Raw genomic sequence first — 22,489 nt, 5'->3', positions numbered from 1 at the left:
GGAGTGATGAAATGAACTTTTCATAACTAGTTAAAATTATTTAAAGTATCACTTTATGTAACTAGTTACATAAAGTAAAACGTTTTGTCACTCTAATCAGTTTTGAAAAGTGTCACTTTATATGCCAAAATTAGAAAAAATATATTAAAATAAGTTCTCCTCCCAGAAAGGTGAAATTGGATTCCGCAGTAGCTAATGATCCAATTTATCCTTCTAAGCAGTTAAAAATGTATTTTGAAAAGAAAAAAATTTGATCCCAAAAAATTGCTAGGGAATCTTCCTAGTTGTTTGATCATAAAATTCAACTTTTTCCAAAATGCATTTTAACCGCCTAGGATCCTAAAGATAGTTTATTAGCTACTGAAAAACTGAGTTTCAGCTTTTTTGAATAACCAGGAATAGTTTTAGTAGGTATCTTTATCCCTCTGTGTGTTTATATTACTAATACAGAAATTTCGGTACATAGTAAATGCTCTTCTTCTTCTTATTCATATTTAAGATCTCGCTATCTGTTAGTTTTGCAGGTTCCTCTGGATCAGTTCCTGGGAGGTGGACTGCCAGCTGTCCTTCCATCTCTTAGGTGGTTTTCCGGGTGCTCTTTTCCCTATTGGTTTCCCTTCAAAGTGCAATGCGTGGCAGTCTTCCCTCATCCATTCTTCTCACGTGAGCGTACCAATATATTTTTCTTTGTGTCCCCCATCTTTTACGATGTCTTGCACCCCACATTGTTCCATAATGTCAGTGTTCCTAATTCGGTCTATATCTATCTACTATCTATTATAGTCCTGAGCGTTTTTCATTTCGGCTACTCGAAGCATTCTTTTCGTTTTGTTGGTTTCTATTGGCCTGATACAAAGTCTTATAGATCCTGACCTGGCTATCCTTTCGCATGTATTCGTTCGCCCAACGGTGGTAAATGCACTGAATAAAAATGGATCTACTAGATACTGATGTAGAGCAGACAGTTGCTAGTGCAAGTAGACTGCTTATTGACTTTAATGTGCAGAAATGCTTCAGGTAACTGTTCCTATACGGTTCTTCCGTTATCTAGTTAGAAACAGTGTCTAATTTATGATTGTTTCTATAATAATCATTATTGAGTCTCTCCAAGGGCGTGTTTTGAAATATATTTGATGTTCTCTGTATAGTCTATATCCAGATGATTCTACGGCTTTATCAGATTTAGCAGAAACCGTCCATTTCCTGTCGAAGAATTGTTATTTTCTAAGTTTCCTGTATTGTATTTAGTATCCCATTTCTCCATGTAATGTGTTTTAGCTTTAAAGTTACATAAGCTCAAAAAAATACAGTCGTAATAAAATTGGTTTTACAGCAAACTTATTAATGACGTTTTTGTAATATACTGTATATCATGCAAGTGTATTTACCTGCAGATATCTGAGACATTACCAGCAATAAATCCCAAACGTTGTCAAAAACGTTCAACGTTTTTCTGAAGTCTTTAACCATTTTTAGTCTAAATTTCTAGTGCAATTTAATTTTGCTAAATGGCCGACCCTCCGTTTTTTAGAAAGCCTCATGATCCAGTAAGTTTCAACTTTTATGCTTATCTTATAACACAACAGTTTTTTTTTTCTAAAAACCAAGAAGTTTTGCTGTCGATGTGGTGAATAAAAACTGTCCAGGTCCTGAATAAACGTTCAAGCAACCTTATTTAAATTAAGAAGTTAATTTCAGATTTTAGACGATCCCACATACAAAACGTGCGTTCCAGATGCCAGATTTCCGAATTCTAACGTTTCTCAGTGGTGCTTTACCATGTTTGTTGACTACAAGAAGTGTATGAGACTTTTAGGTGAAAAGTACGCTCACTTTTTGTAGTAAAAAATGAGTATGAGAAATTGCATTTTGATTTTGTAGGAATCCTTGTTGTGCCCAGTTTGAAAAAATTTACAAATCAATATGCCCTTATGCCTGGGTTGATAAATGGGAGGAGCAAATTCAAGAAGGCACCTTTTCAGTTGATTTGCCTCCACCCAAATCCAAAAGTAATAATAATAATAATAATCAAAATGCAGCATAACAGTGTTGTAAGCTGTGAAGTAAATCATTTCAATAACAACTGTAGAGTTTTATTACTTTATACAAATTATATTAGCTAAACATATTTACAAAAATATTTTAGATCCCAAGGTGATAACCATTTATGACACCCTCCCATATTATTCTGTATCAAATACTTCATTGTGTAATGATTCTGGTTATTTTCTTCCTGCCATTTCTCTTGTTCCTTTTGTTTATCCAACATTTCTTGTGAAACAGCCATAGCTTTAAAAGGCAGCTTGTTGGCTACATCAGTCAGGAAGGGCTCTACCTCTTTAAATTCACACTTGCCTCCAAACTCTATGATAACTCTCCCTAAAAAAACCCACCATTTCAACACAACTAACATAACAGTGAGAACTAACAAACCTGCTTTAATTGGAGTTACATAATGATCAATAGGACCTTTACCACCACCAAGTCGAGTACCTTCCCCTCTCTTTGTAACTGGTTGCCAAGGGGAGTCTATTCTCCATATAGCAAACATTCTATTAGCATCCATTTTTCTACCTAAAGTAAGTCGCATCATTTCAAAGTGGCCCCATTTCAACCGACCACCTCCTAAAGCCTGTAAAAAGTGGCTAAAAAACTGTCACTGAAACAGTTTAGCAAACATACAACAATAGCATATTGTTTGTGCAGTAAAAAGGTGTGTACATCTTCAGGACCTCTCATATACCTAAGGCGCTTTTGCATCTTGGGTGGACGTACACTGGGTGGAAATGGTGGAACTTTGTCCACAAATCTCAGTTTAGGCCTGTCAGGCAATTCAATATCTATGGAAGATATAGAATGGTGTAAGCAAAAAAAAACTGGTTTGTGTGTAAAGAAAAAGACTTACGATCAAAAGTTGGGGGTGGTTTAAAGTTTTTTATTCCACATACTTGGACAAAAGCCACTGATGGACCTAAAAAAGTTCCCATAACATTGGTTTTCTTAGTTGAGTGACCTCTTACCTCTAACAGATAATAATTTAAGAGAGTTCATGACTCCTTTTTTACTTTTGCAAAGCTTAAAATATTTAATTTTGTATTAAAATTAAAAATGATTGTAAAAACTTCTTTTTAGGTTAGGTGGTTCAAAAGTTAGGTTAAGTTGTCAGGCGAAGCAACGTTGCCAATAACAAGAGAACAAAATAATTTATTTAGAATTCAGAATTTTGCAGCTGTAAGCTGTAAATGTAAATAAGGGCTATTTTTATGTTAGCCTTTTTAGAAAGACGTTTACCGTTTTTCAGACTTAATTATTGTCAAGACAGTCAGAGACAAATTGTGGTAGACTTGAATTAATAGTACGATAAAGTCCAATAAACCAAGTAGAGTTAGCAACGTCGACTAGCTGACTTTGACATTCGTTGAAGTTTCAGTTTGACATTCGACAATCGCCATTTTCTTGCAGAGTTAGGGCTTACGTTATGATCGGAAGGTCACGTGACCACCGTATGATTTTGTAATTAGGGTGTCATGTGATTTTGAACGCTTTTGAATTCAAAAAATTACTCACAAATGCCATTTTATTATTTTATTACTCTATTACAAAAATATATGGAAAACTTTTATCTTCCCATTTACTCGTTATTTAACAACTGGTTGGTTCTTTTTATATTGTTCTCCGATCCTTCGCTCAGCGAGCATATTACATACATATCTATATATCATAGATATTATATACTACTAAAAAAAAAATAATTATGTAATAAAATTTGTTTACAAAAACCGGTTATCTAATTATTAGTGTTGTTCTTAAAATAATTATTTATGGAAACATTACAGTTGTTACGCCATTGAAATTGTTATTCAACCACCCTATATAGTGCCTATATAGTAAACGTGGTCAAATAACCGAGTTATTCAGTGTTAAATTAATTTAGCTCAATTTCACAATTTCAACTTTAACAGTCCATAACTCGGTTACTGTCACAATTACAGGGTGGTTCAATATACCAACTTAAAGCCCTTCAAATGATCAATTAGTAGAGTAGAGTAGAGTTATTCAATGTTAAAAACAAATTAAACTAAATTTGATAATTTCCACTTTAACACTCCATAACTCGGTTAATGTGGCAGTTATAGGGTGGTACAAAATACCAATTTGTAGCCCTTGAAATTCTCTTTCAATCACTTTAAATAGTATACCTCCGTTGAATTATTATTAGTATTTAGAAGTAGTAGTCGTAGTACTTTCAGTATATTGCAGATGATATTCTAGATGAACTGGTATTTACTTAAAACTGTATGTACGATAAATAAATATAATAAATAATATACTCTGATAAAGTAAGAAATGGGAACGAAATCAATTTTCTCCAGGATTAGTGCGTTTTTTTTACAACTGAGCGTAAAAAGCGTCATTACGTGACGGAAAACTATGCGTAATTAGCTATTTACAACGAGGTTGAAGGTAAAATCTTATATGCAGTGTCAATTAACAAACAGTAGTTCAATTAAATCATACAATTAATATATGTCATTAGAATTTAGGTTTCATTGGTTGTTTTACAGAGACGGTAGCTACGAGCCTAAATCTCAAGCAGCCTACTGTGCATTGGGCATAAATCTCATCGAACCTACTGTTCGTTTGATGCAACGTTGCCAATTGTAATAATAAAAAGTCTTTGTGATGGTTATTTTTGTAATAATGTGTAATTAATCTAGTATTAATCTTATATTTAGACTTATATTGACAATAACTATTAATATTATTAATAACTATATTGACTTAAATAAGCCATTCTTTGAATATTATTGACGTATTCACATGCAGGGACTTAAAACCAATAAGGATCATGGGAGAGGCTAACTTGGTTAGCAACTTTACTATGATTATTTGGTAACATAAGTTATGTTTCAAAGTTCTATTTTCATTTTATTTATTTGATAATATGCAATGTATATATTTACTTTCTGAAATGATCGATTAACAAACATTAATGGGTTATTTATTCTCAAGAATCCGAACGATACTTACCCCCATTTGCATCGCCGTATTGTAAGCCGAGCTTAAGTTAAGTGTGGGTCAGACTGTGACAGTTTAGGTGAAAAAAGTCACACTCTGAACCACACTTAACTTAAGCTTAGCTTAAAGTAAGACGGTGCAAATGACGGTTATTGAAGTATCTAACTAAGTAATTAAATAAAATGATTTTATAAGTTATAGGTTAGGTTAGTTACGAGCAATATAGTAGATATTGGTATTAGGCTGTTCGGGTTAAGTCTAAATTTTTTAAAAATGTTAGTGCATTTTCTTGAGTATATCATTTGCACTCTCAAGTTATAGGTACATAGTTGACAAAGTGGCATCGTCGCAAACATCCAAGCGCGATCGATATACATAAAAATTTTCGAAGTACACGTTTAGTCGGGGAGATGGCGCTTGGCCAACAGGGGACCTACGCAATGGGGGCGCCATCTTCAACTTAAGTGATAAACTAAATTTACTATACGCGATCTCAGAGACACGTTTTACTATTAATTTACTACCATTTACTATTATATTACGTTTGGCCATGACCTAGTAGTGGCGGACTCTCGGGTAAAATCAATATTTTATAAAGGCTTCCACAGAAGTTCTTGAACCGACACAGATCAGAATGGTGTAACGCCCTGAAAATAATTTTTTCAGCAAAGAAAATTAGTTTTTACCAAAAAACACACGTCAATTTAGTTATCGAAGGGGATATTTAAAATCAGTGGGCATGGTATTTTAGGTTTTGCCCCCGGTGGTCCCCCCACTTGAAATTTTTAAATGGCACTTCTAGCTTGTAGAACATTATTTTAAAGGTCTTAAAAACCCCGATTCATTACTGTTTAACAAATTTGAAAATCAAAATTGAAAAAACTAACAAAGTTGATTTGATTTTGTGTTTTAGTAAAAATTGTGTCATCTTGACCCTATTTCGAGAACGGATTAACCGATTTCAGTTTTTTAAACGGTGATGAATCGGGGTTTTTAAGGGTTTTAAAATAATGTGCTACAAGCTAGGGATGCCATTTAAAAATTTTATCCACTATAGTTTTAAACTTCCCCCTCGATATCTAAGTTGATGTGTTTTTTTGGTCACAAGTAATTTTGCTTGCTGAAAAAGGTAGTGAGGGTGTTCATGTGATATATACAGAGGGTGTTCCGCGAGGTAAGGGACAAAATTTTACTACGAGTTCTTTAGGTAAATTCTAGTCGAAAATGTCCTATGAACATGGGTCCGCCAATGCTTCCTTACCAAGATATGATTTTTTTAAATTTAATTTTATTTATTTAAGTATTATCCTGTGTTATTGGGAAAGCTATCAGCCACATCATTAAAAGAGCTAGACTATGCTTACAATGTGAAGGTGGACACTTTGAGCAATTATTGTAAACAGTTATTTTCACAGTAATATAAAAAATTTTTTCTTAAATAAAATTATTTTCCGGCATTATTGTAGTTTTTGGCACAATAACACTATTAAAACTAATTTTCGACTCGAATTTACCTAAAGAACTCATAGTAAAATTTTGTCCCTTACCTCGCGGGACACCCTGTATTTACTAAGTAGTTTTATACCCACAATTGTTTACAGAATAAAGTACCTACCTTTTTTGTTATGAGAGGGAATCACTTAAGAGCAAAAAAAAACTTTTTGATCATAATTCTTACAAAATTTTATTACAAACAACAAACAATAAATAATCATGCATTTTTAATTCAAGTATAAAGTAGAAAAATGTATTATATTTATAGACATGCCAATTTATAGTTATTTCGTAATATCATCGATTTTAAAACCTAACCTAACCTAACCTAACCTAACCTAACCTAACCTAACCTAACCTAACCTAACCTAACCTAACCTAACCTAACCTAAGCTAACCTAACCTAACTTAAACTAAACTAACCTAACCTAACCTAACCTAACGTAGATAGAAGTTAAATAAAACAATAAGTTTATTTTTTATTGATATGTATGTTGTATATTATTAGGAGATTAGCGTGGGAAAACGGTTTTGATTTTTTTGCGCCTGTACGGTTCATTTAATTATAAAACTTCCTTAATAAAAGTTGTAGAGTGCAACTTCGGCTATCAACCTGTAATTTTTTCAGTACTGTGGGTTTAGTCGTTTAGTCGCAAAACGCCTCTAAAAATCCGAAAATTTGAATGTCCCGCCGCACGGTAACTATGGCCCGTAAACAAATTTCCGCGCTGCCAACATTTTACAATCATAACAAAGAAATGTCATTTTATCTCTTTGCCAAACTTGTTAATCGAGTTAATTTTTACATACATTTTAACTATTACATGCATAAAGCAAAGAAAATGAAACGGAAAGCCGATAAAGATACTTTATTAGAAGCTAGTGGGAATAAATCTACAAAATGTCGTAAGTAAGTTGCACCATAACCTCAAATCAGTATCCCTTCAATAGGTAAATTTGTTTTGCAGCTCATTCCAGGTTGAATGGTTACGTTTTTCAAACAAACGTGGTTTCTAGTTGTTGATAAAAACCACCAATGAATCATCTTCAGGCCCGCAGGTAAAACTTGAACACATTTGAAGTGTATATAAGTGAAAAATCATGGAACACAGACCATAGTCAAAGTGGATAAAAAAAAATCACCTCCCACATGGATTTTTTTCAGTACAATGAGGAGTCTTCAAAAATGGGTAGATATAAAACATAAACTATTATTAAATCCAGCTGTCTTGCACTCCTTCTATTTTCTCAGGTTTGTAAACAATAATGGACTAGTCAACTAGTGGTCTGTGGTTTGATTAAGAAAGGACAAAATGTGCTTAACTTTTAGTTGTACCCACTTTTCCCCACAACCAATTATTGCAAATAAAAACGATTTTTACACTGAAAGTTTGTTATTATGTTATTATTGATTCACACTTCAACTTGCAGAGTCCCTACATCCAGTTTGGTGAAGAGCTTTGAACAGATGGCAAAAAACAAACAGTGGAAAAAAGTTCTAGAAAGCTCAGAGATAAAATCCTAACTTAGCATAACAGCTAACAGCACCTAGTGACTCATAACACTAAGTGATTAAGCCATCTTCAAGTTTGGCTAAAATCATTCACTAATAAATGTAAGCTGTCTGCTTAGGGTCCCACTCTTACTTAGGGCCCCATTTTTATTCCTGTTATAGGAAGATTTATTGTAATACTTGTTCAAGAGACATCATCACATCATATGTTTAAGACATCTAAGATACCTTAACTTGTAAATCTAGGAAAAATAATCTGATCAGTGATTCCAAAAAATCCCTTTTATTTACATACAACATAGGTACAACAAACAAAACAGTTATGTTGTGTGGAACCTGTGGTTGAACTTAAACACATGAACAAAAGAAAACACAACACAAAAGTCACTAAACCAGATAACTTTGAAAGTGATGATTCCACGAGATTAACCAACCCAATTTTCAATGTTCTGACAGGTTTTGTCCACTACTGTAACTGTGATTCTCCTACAAATCTATTTGAATAGTTATTATAGTTTACTTATGATACTAAAAGTACCTACCTAATTCACCTGTTTAGAAAGTCCAAATTCTGATGTAGGTTGTGGATGTGGCAAGTCCAACAAAGTTTGAACAGTGATATCTACCCATTTATGAAAACATGTCACTCTACTGAAAAAAAAAAGAACAATATAGGAGGTGGTTTTATGTGCTAATTCAACTTGGTTCAACTATGGTCTGTGTTCCATGATTTTTCACTTATCAACACTTCAAATGTGTTCAAGTTTTACTTCCAGGCCTGAAGATGATTGATGGTTTGTATCAACAACTAGAAACCACGTTTGCTTGAAAAACTAGCTGGAATGAGCTGCAAAACAAATTTATCTATTGAAGGGATACTGATTTGAGGTTATGGTGCGACTTACTTTCTTAGGACATTTTGTAGATTTATCCCCACTAGCTAAAATGATAAACTGTAAGACTGGTTTTGTAATAGTGATGTTAGTCTGTGTTTAACAAGTTACCTATTATTATTATAGGTATATACATATGTATATTCTGCACTAATAATTTATCACCTGCTTGCAAATGTTAATAAAACTATATTACATTATAATATTATACATAGGATACAAAAAATTTAAGCTGATTTTTAAAACCACTAGAATAAAAATTAATGAATGGTTGAACTTTCCTGTTTACTTTATAGGGTAAGAAATAGGAATAATAAAAAAAGTTTATTTTAAAAATTATTGTTTTGTCAGTAGTTTTATAAATCCATGACCTTATAAATACCTACTTATAATATATAATTTTGTCTTTGTCAATAATGCATACTAAATAATAAATAACATAATAATTGGAAACCACTTTTTTACAGACATTCTCAAATGAGAGAATCAGATAAAAAATATAATGATTGAAATATGAAAGTTATCCGGGCTTGCTTATAACCCGTGGTCCATTGGCGGCTTATAAGCCCGGATAACTTTCATATTTCAGTTTTGACCGGCCGTGAAAGCCTTCATAGTCTAATATAATGATTTTATGAAAGATATATGAGTAATGAAAATAAAGCCATATAAATCAAGGGCAAATGCTTGAATATAAAGAGAAAAATCAAGTTGAAATTATTACATTGATCTGGTGTAGGTTGGTAAGAAAGACTATAATGTCTCTGGAGAATTTTCTACAATATGTTTTCAACTCTCATGGATGAAGAAATGAAATTCTATGAGTTAGAATGAGCCAAACCACAATTGGAAGTATTCTGTTATTATTTAATTAACGCACTAATCACACCAAATGCACAGCACATGCATATTTCACATTACACATATTCCACATACATTGCCAAAAGTCTGTGACTGTGACAAAACCAAGGCGAAATAGGTTCAAATATTATTGCATACTTGCAAGCCCCATTCTATCAATGAGCTTCACCTCCATTCATTATTTTCGAATCAGATTATGAATGAACGAGTGAATGAACTTCCAATCATTATCAAGTTAGAGTGGAATAATAATAGAAGAAAACTGTAATAGTTTACAGTTTTTTTTTGCTGCAATATTGTCGACAAACAGATCAATTTACAGTTTCCTTCTGTAGCGACTGACGTCACACTCCGGCAGCCATTTTGAGTCGGATGAGATTTAGGTCGCGTGTGGTTGTCCCGTTTTACATTATTCGATGTCAAACGCCCTCTATAGTTTCCTATCTGCTTCACAAAGCTTTATTGATTTTCTAAGATGGATTTTCAAACTTTATAGTCAGACTTCTGTACTGTTAAAGTTAAATTAATCCCACTATACTTTATATTTTCACTCAATCAACCATAGAGGGCTGGATGAAGTTCTGCGATGATGAAAAATAGTTTTACGATAATAAAAACACCCGTTATAAATACAAGATTAACTAAAAAATAGTACAAATAGTGAATTACAACTGAATATATTTCAATGCAGTGTGTAGGGATAAGTAAAGCTGCCACACTACATTAGAATGGATTATGTGATGACTACCCTTTTGGCAAGAAGAACATATTCAGTGAAGCTTCATTCTCAAACTACATCAGTTCAGACAAACCTAATCCCTGTTGCAAAATTCAATTTCTTTGACATGAAAGTACTTTTTAGTGAGATGTACAAATACAAAAGCTCGTTGTGGAGAATGCAACTAAATTGCAATTGAAGGCCGGAAATCTTTGTAAAGAACTAAACGCTTCGGGCTCTCGGTAAATTATTAAGGTCTGTTTGTTTCTGTTTAAATAATATTATTCGGGTTTCTAATAAAACAAGGGGGACACTAAATGCACTCGGGTGAAAGTTTGTAAGTCCTTTTGCCGCAGAATATTCTTTTCTAAAAGTCACCGTATTTACTTTCAGCAAACATTATTTTGTGCATCGCGTATAACGGAGGAATGTTGAATAAAGATTATTTTACTGTTCCTAGGTTTTCTGAATGTTTAAGTCAGAGTGTAAAAGTGTATGAAAACTTCCTTTCTATAGTGAAGTAGAAGTCCATGTTCTCAAAGTGGAGGTGAGTTAGAAAGAAGCTTAACTGGAGAAAAAGACACTAACAAACTAAACTTATAGATATAGCCATAATGGGCAAAATTAGTTATTAATTTGACATTAAATTACTGGGATCAATGTGACCCTTAAAAATAAGTAAAATCTACCACCCCCCCTTTTAACATTTAGCGGTTAATAAATATTTTGTAGAGAAGGCTGTGTGTTCTTTCCTCACTCCCTTTCTATAGTTATTATACGAAACCGATTTTCCGTAAGTAACAAGTGAAAGCGGGGCCCTCTTTCAGAAAGGTTCTTAATCAGACAGTTGCTTGAGGGCAAGTTTGTATTTGGGGGAGACGTTTACACAATATTATAGTAGAGAGAAAGATGAACAGGAACAATTGACGTTCAGTTTTCTTTATCTTCATTTTTGCCACAAACCGAATGTAAATTAGTTCGCAGTGACTTGGGAGTTTCAGTGAATCTTTTTTAATCCCTCCCTCAAGGAGGATTCCCAGGGCTTATGCAAATAAACTGCGGTAAAACTCCCTAATGTTTTACCTGCTTCTTTTTCGGAGTATTTAAAGCGAGAGCGGTTGTTTTGTTAAAACTTCGCCACGCTCTAAAGAAGGATTAGAGAGGTGAAAGCACAAACTTTTCCATTTACAACTTGACTTTTCGATTTGAAGAAATGAACCGGTTTATTAAATTTCTTAATTGCTCCCTATTGTTCTGAATAAGTATGGGAGGGTTTATTGAACAAAGAGTACAAAAAGGACACATTGAATGTGTGCCTGCGGGGTTTGTTTAGATTGGGAATGGCAAGAGCAATTTCATTTCCCCCTTCAAAAAGCATTGTTCTGACGGACAAACATAGAGCTGGAACGTGCACCATTGGGTTTTCCTGCACAAATTTCAATTCTCAAACATTATTTAGGTAACATACTTAAATGAGAAAACAGTGCTTTTACGCTTATTGGCTGAAACCTTAATCCTGAGAAAGTTTAATTAAAATCCTCCTCAGTTTCTGTCCAGATAAACACTGCGTAACATTTCCCACCTGAACGTTCGAGTTAAAACTTTCACTGCCCCTTTATAATCGCTGTACAACAAGAAAGTTCGCTTGAAATAATTATACAGGCAAAGTCGGGGCCAATAAAGTTTAATTAAGAAGTTGTCGCAGGGTTAAGATAAACGACAACTCGGTAATTCGACGACAAAGGGTTAATGCTGTACAAACCAGTAAAAATTAACCCTTTAATCTGTCACTTACTTATTCATCAATGCTTTTATATCTCTAATAAATGCATATTTAAAGAAAATTCATTAATTAAAGCTACTTCAAGCAAAGCAGATTGCGTCGTTACTGAAGGCAACAGTCCATTAAATGTTCATACATTTATTACCTGCTTATTTCAAAAAGGCGAGCTAGAAACTAAAATGTATCCTAATTATAATCCGCCTTAACGTTTCAGTTCTATTTTCTTAAGAGTTATCATATTTCATGGAAAATGCGGGGAACAAAGCGGCATAAAGTACGGAAACTATCATATAATTTTAATGAATATATAATATGTTTTAGTTGTACCATTTCAGACTTGCAACGAATTTCCCTCACAAACTCGTTTAGCGTTTCGCTATAAGGAGTCTAATAAAGTTGAAAAGATAGCTATTTATCTTTTGGAACTTTACCGAAATGTTACAAATGTGTCTTTTCTCGGTGTTAAGATGTGTGAAGGAGTTACATAAAATAATTTGTTTCAATATTTTGAAGCATCAGAACAGACACAGTGCATGAAAATTGGTTAGGAATAATTGGTCAAGTTTGAAGCCATGTATCAGCTAAACTACCAATTGGTTGAATTTTAACCACTCCCTTAACTTCCTTAATTTTGATTGAAAATCGTTCCTAAGTTTGAGTAACAAACCAAATTTTTTGGTAGAATCAAAATTAAGGATGTTAAGGGGTTGGTCAAAATTACCTTGTACAGGGTATTCCAATAATCCAGTGCAGTGACGCGGCTGTTTCTCGAAAACTATACATAGTAGCGCTTCAGGAAACAAATCTGTATAGTAAATGTGGCCACGAGACTGGGCTGGAAATAATTATCATATTTCTAAATCTATCACTAGAGGGCGTTTCAATAAAACTAAAATTAAAAATTTGGAATGGTATAGCAAAAATTCGATGAGTGTAATTGCCTGTTCTCGACGAACAATTTTGCTATATAACTTTTTTTTCTATCTCTTCATATGAAATGGTGGGGATGGTCCAGAGGTTGCTTTGACATAAATGGAATATCTCGAAAACCGTTGATCGCTGAGACTTCGTTTTTGAGCCATTTTAATGAGCATTTTTGTGCTTTAAAATGTCCCGACACACATGCTCAATTTTGATCTTTCCTGTAGAGGATGTTTTTCCAAAATTTACGCTTTTATCTTAGATATCTCGAAAAAATCAAATGCACTGGTATTGCTTTCTATTGTGTATTCCCTAAAGAATCTGATTTTCTATCGTGGTGTGAAAACTGCTCTTCTGTAACACGAGATCATGAAAAACTGCTAAAAAAGACCTTTCTATAGTTATAAACATTGCTTGACTGACTAAATATGATTAATATATGTTTTAAATAGGATGGTTAAAGGGTTTCTCTATAAGATGTTAGTTTATGCAGGATTGCGTTCATAAACTCAAAAAACAAACAAAAATGCTTCTAATGGAAACGGAGTTGCTACCAGCCATTTCATAATCTTATTTAGTTATTAATGTACTATTTACACCTGTAAAAAGGCCTTTTTAACGATTTTTCAAAGCTATCTTGTGTTACAGAAGAGATAGAGTACTGCAGTTGTCACAGCACGCTAGTTAATCGGATTCTTTATAGATTAGGAAAGCATTATCATTGCATTTGATTTTTTCAAGATATCTAGGATAAAAGGGTAATTTTTGGTAAAACGCCCTCTACTGGAAAGTCGATAAACTAACTTGAACATGAGTTTTGAGACGATTTAAAGAGCAGAAAATGATGAAAATATGATTAGCCGTTTTTGAGATATTTAATTTCTTTCAAAGCAAACTTTAGACCATCCTCACCACTTTATATAACAAGATCGAAAAAAAAGTTAAATAGCAAAAATTGTTCGTTCAGAACAGACAAATACGTTTATCCTATTTCTGCTATACCAAATGTCCAAAGTTTTTGGACATTTTTCATTTTAGTCAAATCTTTGGCAATTTCTCAGGTTTGAACGAAACAGTGCATAAAAAACTAGATAGAAAACGTTCGTCAAGTTTGAAACCCTGTAGCAGCCAAACTATCTAACCAGTAAATCAATACTTATGGATAGTTAGAAACCCCATTTCCTTGGCCATCCATCGACATATGACAGTTCATACTTTGTCAGTCAAATTGGCAGTTTCTCAGGTTTAAACAAAACAGTGGAAGTGTGAAAAGTTTAAAGCCCTTTAGCAATCTTGTATGTATTTTGATATCTCTACTAATATATGCCAGGCTTGTACCGTCGTATGTACCAACATATATCAGAATATGCCTGTGCCCAGCCTATATACCTAGTATGTACTCATATTTTTTCTATGTAGGTTTCAGTAAAATTATTCTCTACTGATATTCAGTTCCTTACATACTCCTCTCCTCCACATAATCCACATCCTCCAACTCCACATAGTTTTTATCTTATTATCAGACTGCTCATATCCTTCAATTTTTAGTTTTTCTATGTTTTATATTCAAATTTGATTCAAACACCCACAGAGGATTTATTATAAGTTTCTTGAGTTAAATCAAGTTTTAACGTGAATATTAACTCTGATACATGATATTCCACTCTTAATAATAATGTGGTTAATATCCAAATATACCTAATAAAAATGAGACTTTTTGGTGACATTTCGAGAAATAATCTTCCTAAATACCGTTCGAGTTTTCAATTAACCAGAGAATTTTTATTCTAGTATCTTTTCCTTACAAATTTCCCTCGTCCTAAAGGGCTGAAATTATGGAAAACATGCTATCATGAAAATTATCGGATAGAATTATAAATCTCATCATTAGGTATTATTTTTACTAGATAATAAAAATAATACCAACTTTTAAATCCAGATATCTCAAAACGGCTGACTAACACGTATACCTTTTTTTCTGGTAAAAAATTGTATTTAATTCTTTACTATTCAAACAAGTTAAACTTTAATATCTCGTTTAACACATAACGTTATTATGGGATCGAGATTCATCCAATAAACACGACTGTTTTTGACCATTATCCGACAATAGCATATCGAAGTCTGAATATTTAACCGAAAAAACGCGTGAACACATGCAGATTTAAATATGCAGATCACGCTTTTGGACAACCGATGCAGGAAAATTGACTGTTAAAGATTTATGAGCCGAAATTGAGTCCGAAATTGATGGTTTTTCGGTTTTATTGGCGTATTATGGTTGCACTGTGTAATTCCCTTTGTTACTAGGTATGCATATTGTTTTTTTTTTAATCGAAGCCGTTTGTTTGCATAAAATTCCTTTTTAATTCTTTTAATTGACTGTCAAGTTGTTTGTCAAGTTTACCAATTGTGTTTGTTTTAAAGTCTCTTATTTCGATGACCATCTAAAACAAATACTTTTACTGTCCGCCCGTGTGCCAACACAGTTTCAAGTTTACTTTGAATGCTTCTTGTAGGGTCATTTACCTGTATTAACCAGTAAAGTACTTACGTGACGTTAACCGTAAAACATAGCAAGAAACTTTACTCACTTAAATAGAAAAATATAATATTGTATCATAATAGTAATGGAGGCGCCATACAAGTGCATCTTCCCATGTATTATAGACATCATATCTGATTGCAGTCCAAAACGGAAAAGCGTATTTATATGGTTGGTCAGTCATCCGAATTGCAACTTTTCCCACTATTATCATTCACGTGTGTGGGATTTAAAAACTATCAAGTCATGAAGAAGCTTGATCCAATTTTATCTAGAATAACGGTTGGAATTTCCACTGTTTAAAATGACGGAAAACATTCCTTGTTTTGTGGCATTTTCATTAGGTACAACTGATGTTGGCGGTTATTAGCGCTAGAAAGTAGGGGAGCGGGCGCAATGCCGGTAGTCACCGGCAAAATTGATATTAAGATAAATGTTTGAACTTTATGAGAAAATCTCTTTAGGTCCCGTTTTCATTACGAACAAGCTATAATACTGCCGCTGAAATACGACTGTATTAAAATAAATTTGCATGGAAATATGAAGAGTATTTATTAAACGTTTGAGTAATTGCAATGCTGAGGAAATGAAACCTGCGGAATTCTCGAAATTCAATGTTTCTGGTTGTTTAAATGCAATACAAATTTTGTAATTAGAACACAGTTTTGCATTAATGTAGTTTTTTTTTATAAAGGATATCATCAATTTATTAACTTCAGCAGAAGTTACAAATCTGGAAGCCTCTCTCTTTTCCTACAGTTTAAATGTAATTTCCAGATTTTTCAAAGTTAAAAATGACATTTTCCGAGTCTCATTACTGTTGCAGACAAGTTTCAACTGAACTTTACAGTGTTGCCTGCTGCAAATTTAAATTGTCACGATCACGTGACGTGCTTTTACAATTTTAGCTTTCCCAACTGTTTAAAGGTAATTTACAGGCTTTTCAGGGTTAAAGATGACATTTTTCGGGTCACATGACTGTTGTTGACAGACGTCAATTTAACGTTACAGTTTGTTGTTGCCAAGAGCGAGTTTAAATTGTCACGATCACATCACGTGCTTTTACAATTCCAGCTTTCCCAACTGTTTAAAGGTAATTTACAGACTTTTCAAGGTTAAAGATTTTTCCAGGTCACATGACATATGTTGTTGACAGATGTCAATTTAACTTTACAGTGTTGCCAGTTGCGAATGTGTGTTTTTTGTTATTCTCTGTTTCCATTTTAATGAATATTAGAATTTAAAAAAAGGTTGAGGTTCAATTTACTATCTTCTGTGAAAGTTTCAGGTACGTAACTTTCCAAATATCCAAATTATGGGCCAAATTGTGTTTTCTGCTATTTTCTTTTTGGTTATTCCAGTTTAATAAATACCAGATTTTTGGTAAAAAAATGTCCCAGTACGGTCCTGGTATTGAGGTTCAATTTACTAGCTTTGGTGTAAGTTTTAGGTACGTAACTTTCCAAATATCCAAATTATGGTCCAAGTGTGTTTTCTGCTATTTTCTGTTTGGGTATTCCAGTTAACGAAAACCAGATTTGGTTGGCCCTAATTTTTATTTGCAATTAAAAAATAACTCTGAATAAGCTGGACAAAAGTAAAAAAAATAAAAATATAAATACTGTATACTAATAGCACTTTTTTGTTAGTTACATGCTTGTTTCGTCTTCCATTCTGTTTTTCAATCCTAGGCATTTAACGTTTTATTTTTAGAAGCAAATTTCACTTAATTTTAATTCTCTCATGAAGAAAAAATAAAGATTTTCATGTAGTTTAAGAATGAATTACAATCATAATAAAAGCACAATCCAATCAATTTAATATTATGAAATTACTGACCTAAGTAGAAGGTTTTATTGTAATATTCCTAAGTAATGTACGTAAAAGGACTAGTAATTTTGTTAATGGCGTAATTACGCATAATACTGTATTTAGTTGTAAACGACGCAGTTAAATTAAGTGTCTTTAATACCATATTATTACTTGTTAATCGAACTAATTAGAAAGCTGAATTTGTTTTATAAAAATAGATATAAATCGAGTGAAGTTCATGATTAACACTTAGAAATCTTAATCTTTTCCATTAACAAATTTACTAGTTCAATTTTTAACAAAATTGTCAAAATTTGTGCGTGTAAAAATTAATTTCAGAAACAGTTAAGAAAATGACTATTTACAAAGTTATCTGTTTTTGTTTTGTGTTTTTCAATTATCAAATTGTCACAAACACTCAATGCACAAAAATAAATCGATTACCAATAAAAAAATATTAATCGGACGCCATTTTGCGATTTGTTGATCTGTCATTGTAAGACATTGCAATTATGCTACTATGACATCATCGTAAATCAATTACTAATCGATTTGTTGCAAATTAAGACTGAATACCAGATACCCAATTTTCATGTAAGGTTAAAGAAAAGGTCTTTTCAAAGAAAATAATTTTTCAGTTTACGTTTTGGTTAAAAATACATTTGATTTTTATTTTAATGTTCAAGAGACTACTATACAATACAAGTACAACAAATAAGGTAAGAATTGAGAAAATTGCATTTTATACTAAAATGGAAATTAAATTAGTGGAGAAATTAAGGTCAGTAACAATTTGGTTCTTTAAACTGTCTTTTTAATTTACAAGGTTGTTTCTACTATTTTTCAAAGTACAATAGGTCCTTTATTAAAATTTTGAAATCTGAAGCTTAAATTTTGATGGAAATTTAAGGAACCTTAAGTGAAGAAATGCTAAGAAAAACCTGCTTCAGTATCCTAAGTGAAGCAATTACTACTATTTCGTATTAAAAAAACCTCCAAATTTCTTTAAAAATGTTTAAGGGACACTTTGTGTACAATGCAAGTTAATTAACCAGACCAAAATTCACTTTAAACTAAAATATAAATTAAATTGGAGTGGAGATATCAACAGTCAGTTAGGTGAGTAACACTTTTGAAGCAATGAAGCAATTACTACTATGAAGCAATTACTACTATTTCGTATTAAAAAAACCTCAAAATTTCTTTAAAAATGTTTAAGGGGCACTTTGTGTACAATTCAAGTTAATTAACCAGACCAAAATTCACTTTAAACTAAAATAGAAATTAAATTGGAATGGAGATATCAACAGTCAGTTAGGTGAGTAACACTTTGGTACATAATAGTTTATAAGTTTAATTATATATGAAACTGTGATTTTTTCTGTGACTAATTATTTCTCTATTAAGACTAGTGACACTAAATTCCATTTAATTCACACTGATTTAACGCTTTAGGCTTTCAGATCTGCTCTAGGTACATAGACCTGCACGAAATGACTCATTTAATCATAATCCATTGTGATGGAGCCGCATATGCCCAAACACTGGAGGAGCGTGCTTATAAAAATTTATATGGATGTGCAAACAAACCTAATGTATTCCTTTTTATCTCAGATCCCCAGGCAAGGTCTGAAGTGCAACGTTGCCGAGCTGATTTTTTGCATACATGAATATCCTAGAGCTTATTACGTAATCGGAGCTTTTTAGACTGACGAGTTAAACTCGGTAACGATTTGACCTACAATAGAATATTCAAAGCCTCCACTCCATGGCAACGATATAGTCTAGACGACAAAGTTGCTTGAGATTAATCACCTTCATCCTCACTATGTATTTATAAGGAGTTATATCAACTTTACAGCTACAATACCTTGAAATAAGTTAGTTAGTTATTCAGCAAAGTTCAATCGCATAGGATCTAGTCGAGTCGATCCACTAAATTATTCATGGCAAGAAAATTAGTTAGCCAATCTCTGTGTCGTGTTCCATGACAATTCTCGGTTGAATGATCTGATTGGCCTGATCAAATTGGCCTAATATGTCACATTATCTTCACTCGACCATGAATGTTCTGGATTTAATTTACGTGCCAATGGTATTTGAGTGCTTTTAGAATTACGTACATTTATGTACCTATCCATTTTTTTTTCCAATAATCAACCGATTTATTACGTTCCTGAATCAATTAAAAAAATAACAAAATTATTTCTATAATGTTTTCCAGTACTTATTGAATCGAATTCAAATCGCAAAAATAGTATACCAATATCACGTCATACCGGTAACAGACGCTAAAATTTACCCAATCAAAACATGAAACTCTAAAAAAACAAAGGGCAAGAAAACATACAGTTTGACACAAAAATGGGTTTTACAGCTTTATGTGTGTCACTGTCTGAGTAAATGGTGTTCTCGAATCACATGACAGCTGTCATATACGTCAAAACTGACAAGCTTTGGCCCAGTCTGGGGATAAAGTTCTAAAAATTACAGTATGAAACAGTTTTCTTGCAGTGTTAGACGCTACATGTGTTTTAGAGTTTCATGATACTTAATTTGACAGTTCAGATTTAAATGTCTAAGAAAATGATGCTATAGTATCACGTGACAACTGCCACAAACGTCAAAACTGCTAAACTTTGCACAGTCTGGGCATGAAGCTTTAAAAACCACCGTTTTCATCGAGGTCTTCATGCAACGTTTGATAGAAATTTAGTTTAGAGCTTCAGAATTCCTAATTTGACAGTTACAAGATCACTGTCTAAGTGAATGGTGTTCTAGGATCACTTGACCACTGACATAAACGTCAAAACTGTCAAACTTTGCCCTAGGTGGGCATGAAGCTCTAAAAATCACAGCATGAGTTTTCAGACAGCGTTTGACAGAAATTGAGTTTAGAGTGTTAGAATCCCTAATTTGACAGTTACAAGGGGACCATCTAAGTAAAACGTGTTTTAGCACCGCGTGACAACTGCCATAAACGTCAAAACTGTCAAAACTTTTTCCAGTCTGGGCATAAAGAAGTACAATTTGGATCAGTTTTATTGCAGCGCTAGACAGAAAATGTGTTTATGATACCTATTTTGACAGTTGAACGCAAAGTTGAAGCACTTGATTTTCTAACTAAATGATGTTCTAGTATCTGGTATCAATTGCCAAAAACGTCAAAACTGTCAAACTTTGCCACGTCTGTAAAACAACACATTTTTAAAACAGTTTTTTTACAGTGAATGAGACAAGACGCGTTAGCTGCTTGACTATTATTTTCGCAGTTCTTACGTCACTGTCTAAGTAAATAATGTTCTGGTGTCACGTGACAGCTGTCACAAAAGTTAAACTTTGCTCAAACAAGGCATAAAACTGTAAAAATCAAGTTAAACATCAAACTTTTACAGCTGCATAACCATTATTTTGACAGTTGCCACTTGATTGATGTTCTAGTTCTACTATCACGTGACATTTGTCAAACTTTACTCAAACAAGGCATAAAGTTGTAAAAATCAAAGGTTAACACAGGTTTCTGGTAATCACGTGGTAAAAATTTCAGAGTTTTAAGTTGACCTGTTTTTGAGATATTTACTTTGTACAAAAAACTACAGTCAATTTTGATGCCTCCTGGCGGCCAAATATTAAACTTTTTGACTAGTTCTTGAATCGAATTCCAAACGTACCAACCAAAAGCAGTAGTTCGTAGCTGAGGGAAACCGAATCTCAAAGTTCTAGGTGTACTCCGGCTGCATAAAATTACCTGTTTGCCGGACGAAAACAGATTTGGAGCAGTTTAATTTGGGGACGTCCCGTTAATTAGAGACCCCGTTTAATTGCAAACAACGGCGCACCTCCATTTGTTTTACAATTACTTGTCACTAGGTCCGGATTGTTTTGGGGGTAATTTCCCGCTGAAATCCTACATCCACAGGGTCGTGTTACGGTTAGCATTTTATGCGGGTCCTTGTGGGCTAATAAATCTTCAAGTTGCAGTAAAGAAACCTCCGTTATTAAGATTGTAAACGTAAAACTTTACACGTCAAGAGGATTGTGTGTTTTAGTTATACACACCTATTTTATTGCGTCTAGATTACCATCTCAGAAAAACCTCTAATTATGAAATTTAACATATTAATTGACACACTTGATTGTGGTTAATGGAAGAAAAATGCTAATATGTTTCTGTCCGGTTAGGGTACGTGACCCTTCTAGTATACACACTGTACGTGTTCTCGGTTACTTTAAAAAGCACCCGTCAAAACAATAATTCATCAAATTAATGTAATCTGTAGCAATGCTACGCGAAAAGAATGGTTGCTAAATAAGGTTTTTAAAAAATAAGGGACTAAAAATAAATCATCTATGTAGATATAGATCAAGAAAGCTAATGCGGGGCAATAAAGCTTAGAACCCTGAATTTTCTGGTAAAATACGCCCACTGGCGGCAGTTAAAACATTTTTTAAAATGCCACTTTAAAGAAACTGTGTTCTAAGATAAGGGCCATTAAAGGAACGAGATAAAATTACATCCAAAGCTGGTTTTAAAATGTGTGTTGTATATTGTGTAGCGAAATATTTTGCAAAAAGGGATCAGACTGCTTTTTACATTGAGATTAGTCCAAGTCTGATGAGACCAACCTATCTATCCTTACTATTACAAAAAAAGCATATTTTCATAAAAGTAAGGGTGACATACAGACAGATCAATTGAAATTAGTCTAAGAGACTCATGTATTGAAATCTAAAAAGCAGAGAAACATAAAGTTGATCAAATTGAACCATTTGAATGACTTTCGTAAATTTAGGCTGATTTGCTCCAAAAGGAATTGTTGGAATTTAAATTTACTATTGCCATGTTTTGTCTTTGGAATTACAATGTCTCATCGTAAACATGCATAATTTACATGGTAAAATAGTCAAATTGGTGTAATTGTATCCGACC

At 33.1% G+C, this 22,489-nt stretch overlaps 2 protein-coding genes and 2 long non-coding RNA genes across 9 annotated transcripts; 2 read left to right on the top strand and 2 right to left on the bottom strand.

Annotated features, from left to right (window-relative positions):
* The first annotated feature begins 1,386 nt into the window (after positions 1-1,386).
* On the top strand, positions 1,387-2,083 carry LOC145735075 (uncharacterized). The gene is made up of 3 exons (XM_081988795.1): positions 1,387-1,547; positions 1,699-1,823; positions 1,882-2,083. Exons 1-3 carry the CDS (start codon positions 1,509-1,511, stop codon positions 2,042-2,044), a joined length of 327 nt encoding a protein of 108 aa, XP_081844921.1. The 5' UTR covers positions 1,387-1,508; the 3' UTR covers positions 2,045-2,083.
* mRpL16 (mitochondrial ribosomal protein L16) lies at positions 2,078-3,341 on the bottom strand. Its single transcript, XM_081988794.1, has 5 exons — positions 3,021-3,341; positions 2,906-2,971; positions 2,683-2,840; positions 2,434-2,632; positions 2,078-2,379 (listed from the first exon to the last, which is right to left on the bottom strand). Exons 1-5 carry the CDS (start codon positions 3,049-3,051, stop codon positions 2,120-2,122), a joined length of 714 nt encoding a protein of 237 aa, XP_081844920.1. The 5' UTR covers positions 3,052-3,341; the 3' UTR covers positions 2,078-2,119.
* A 3,771-nt stretch (positions 3,342-7,112) lies between these two features.
* Positions 7,113-7,902, top strand: LOC145735276 (uncharacterized). 2 transcript variants are annotated; one of them, XR_014179632.1, is made up of 3 exons: positions 7,113-7,419; positions 7,482-7,703; positions 7,766-7,902. It is a non-coding gene; the product is annotated as an uncharacterized LOC145735276 (long non-coding RNA). The 2 variants fall into 2 exon arrangements; XR_014179631.1 differs by having other exon boundaries at positions 7,113-7,423.
* Positions 7,903-8,293: 391 nt separating this feature from the next.
* LOC145735275 (uncharacterized) lies at positions 8,294-9,873 on the bottom strand. 5 transcript variants are annotated; one of them, XR_014179630.1, is made up of 4 exons: positions 9,856-9,873; positions 8,932-8,966; positions 8,569-8,873; positions 8,294-8,520 (listed from the first exon to the last, which is right to left on the bottom strand). It is a non-coding gene; the product is annotated as an uncharacterized LOC145735275 (long non-coding RNA). The 5 variants fall into 5 exon arrangements; XR_014179629.1 differs by lacking the exon at positions 9,856-9,873 and adding an exon at positions 9,031-9,849; XR_014179627.1 differs by lacking the exon at positions 9,856-9,873 and having other exon boundaries at positions 8,932-9,849.
* Positions 9,874-22,489: the final 12,616 nt, after the last annotated feature.

Source organism: Ips typographus, linkage group LG11 (assembly GCF_016097725.1).
Source record: "Ips typographus isolate SLU linkage group LG11, UJ_Ityp_2.0, whole genome shotgun sequence".
NCBI lineage: Eukaryota > Metazoa > Arthropoda > Insecta > Coleoptera > Curculionidae > Ips > Ips typographus.
This window is presented reverse-complemented; position numbering and strand designations above follow the sequence as displayed.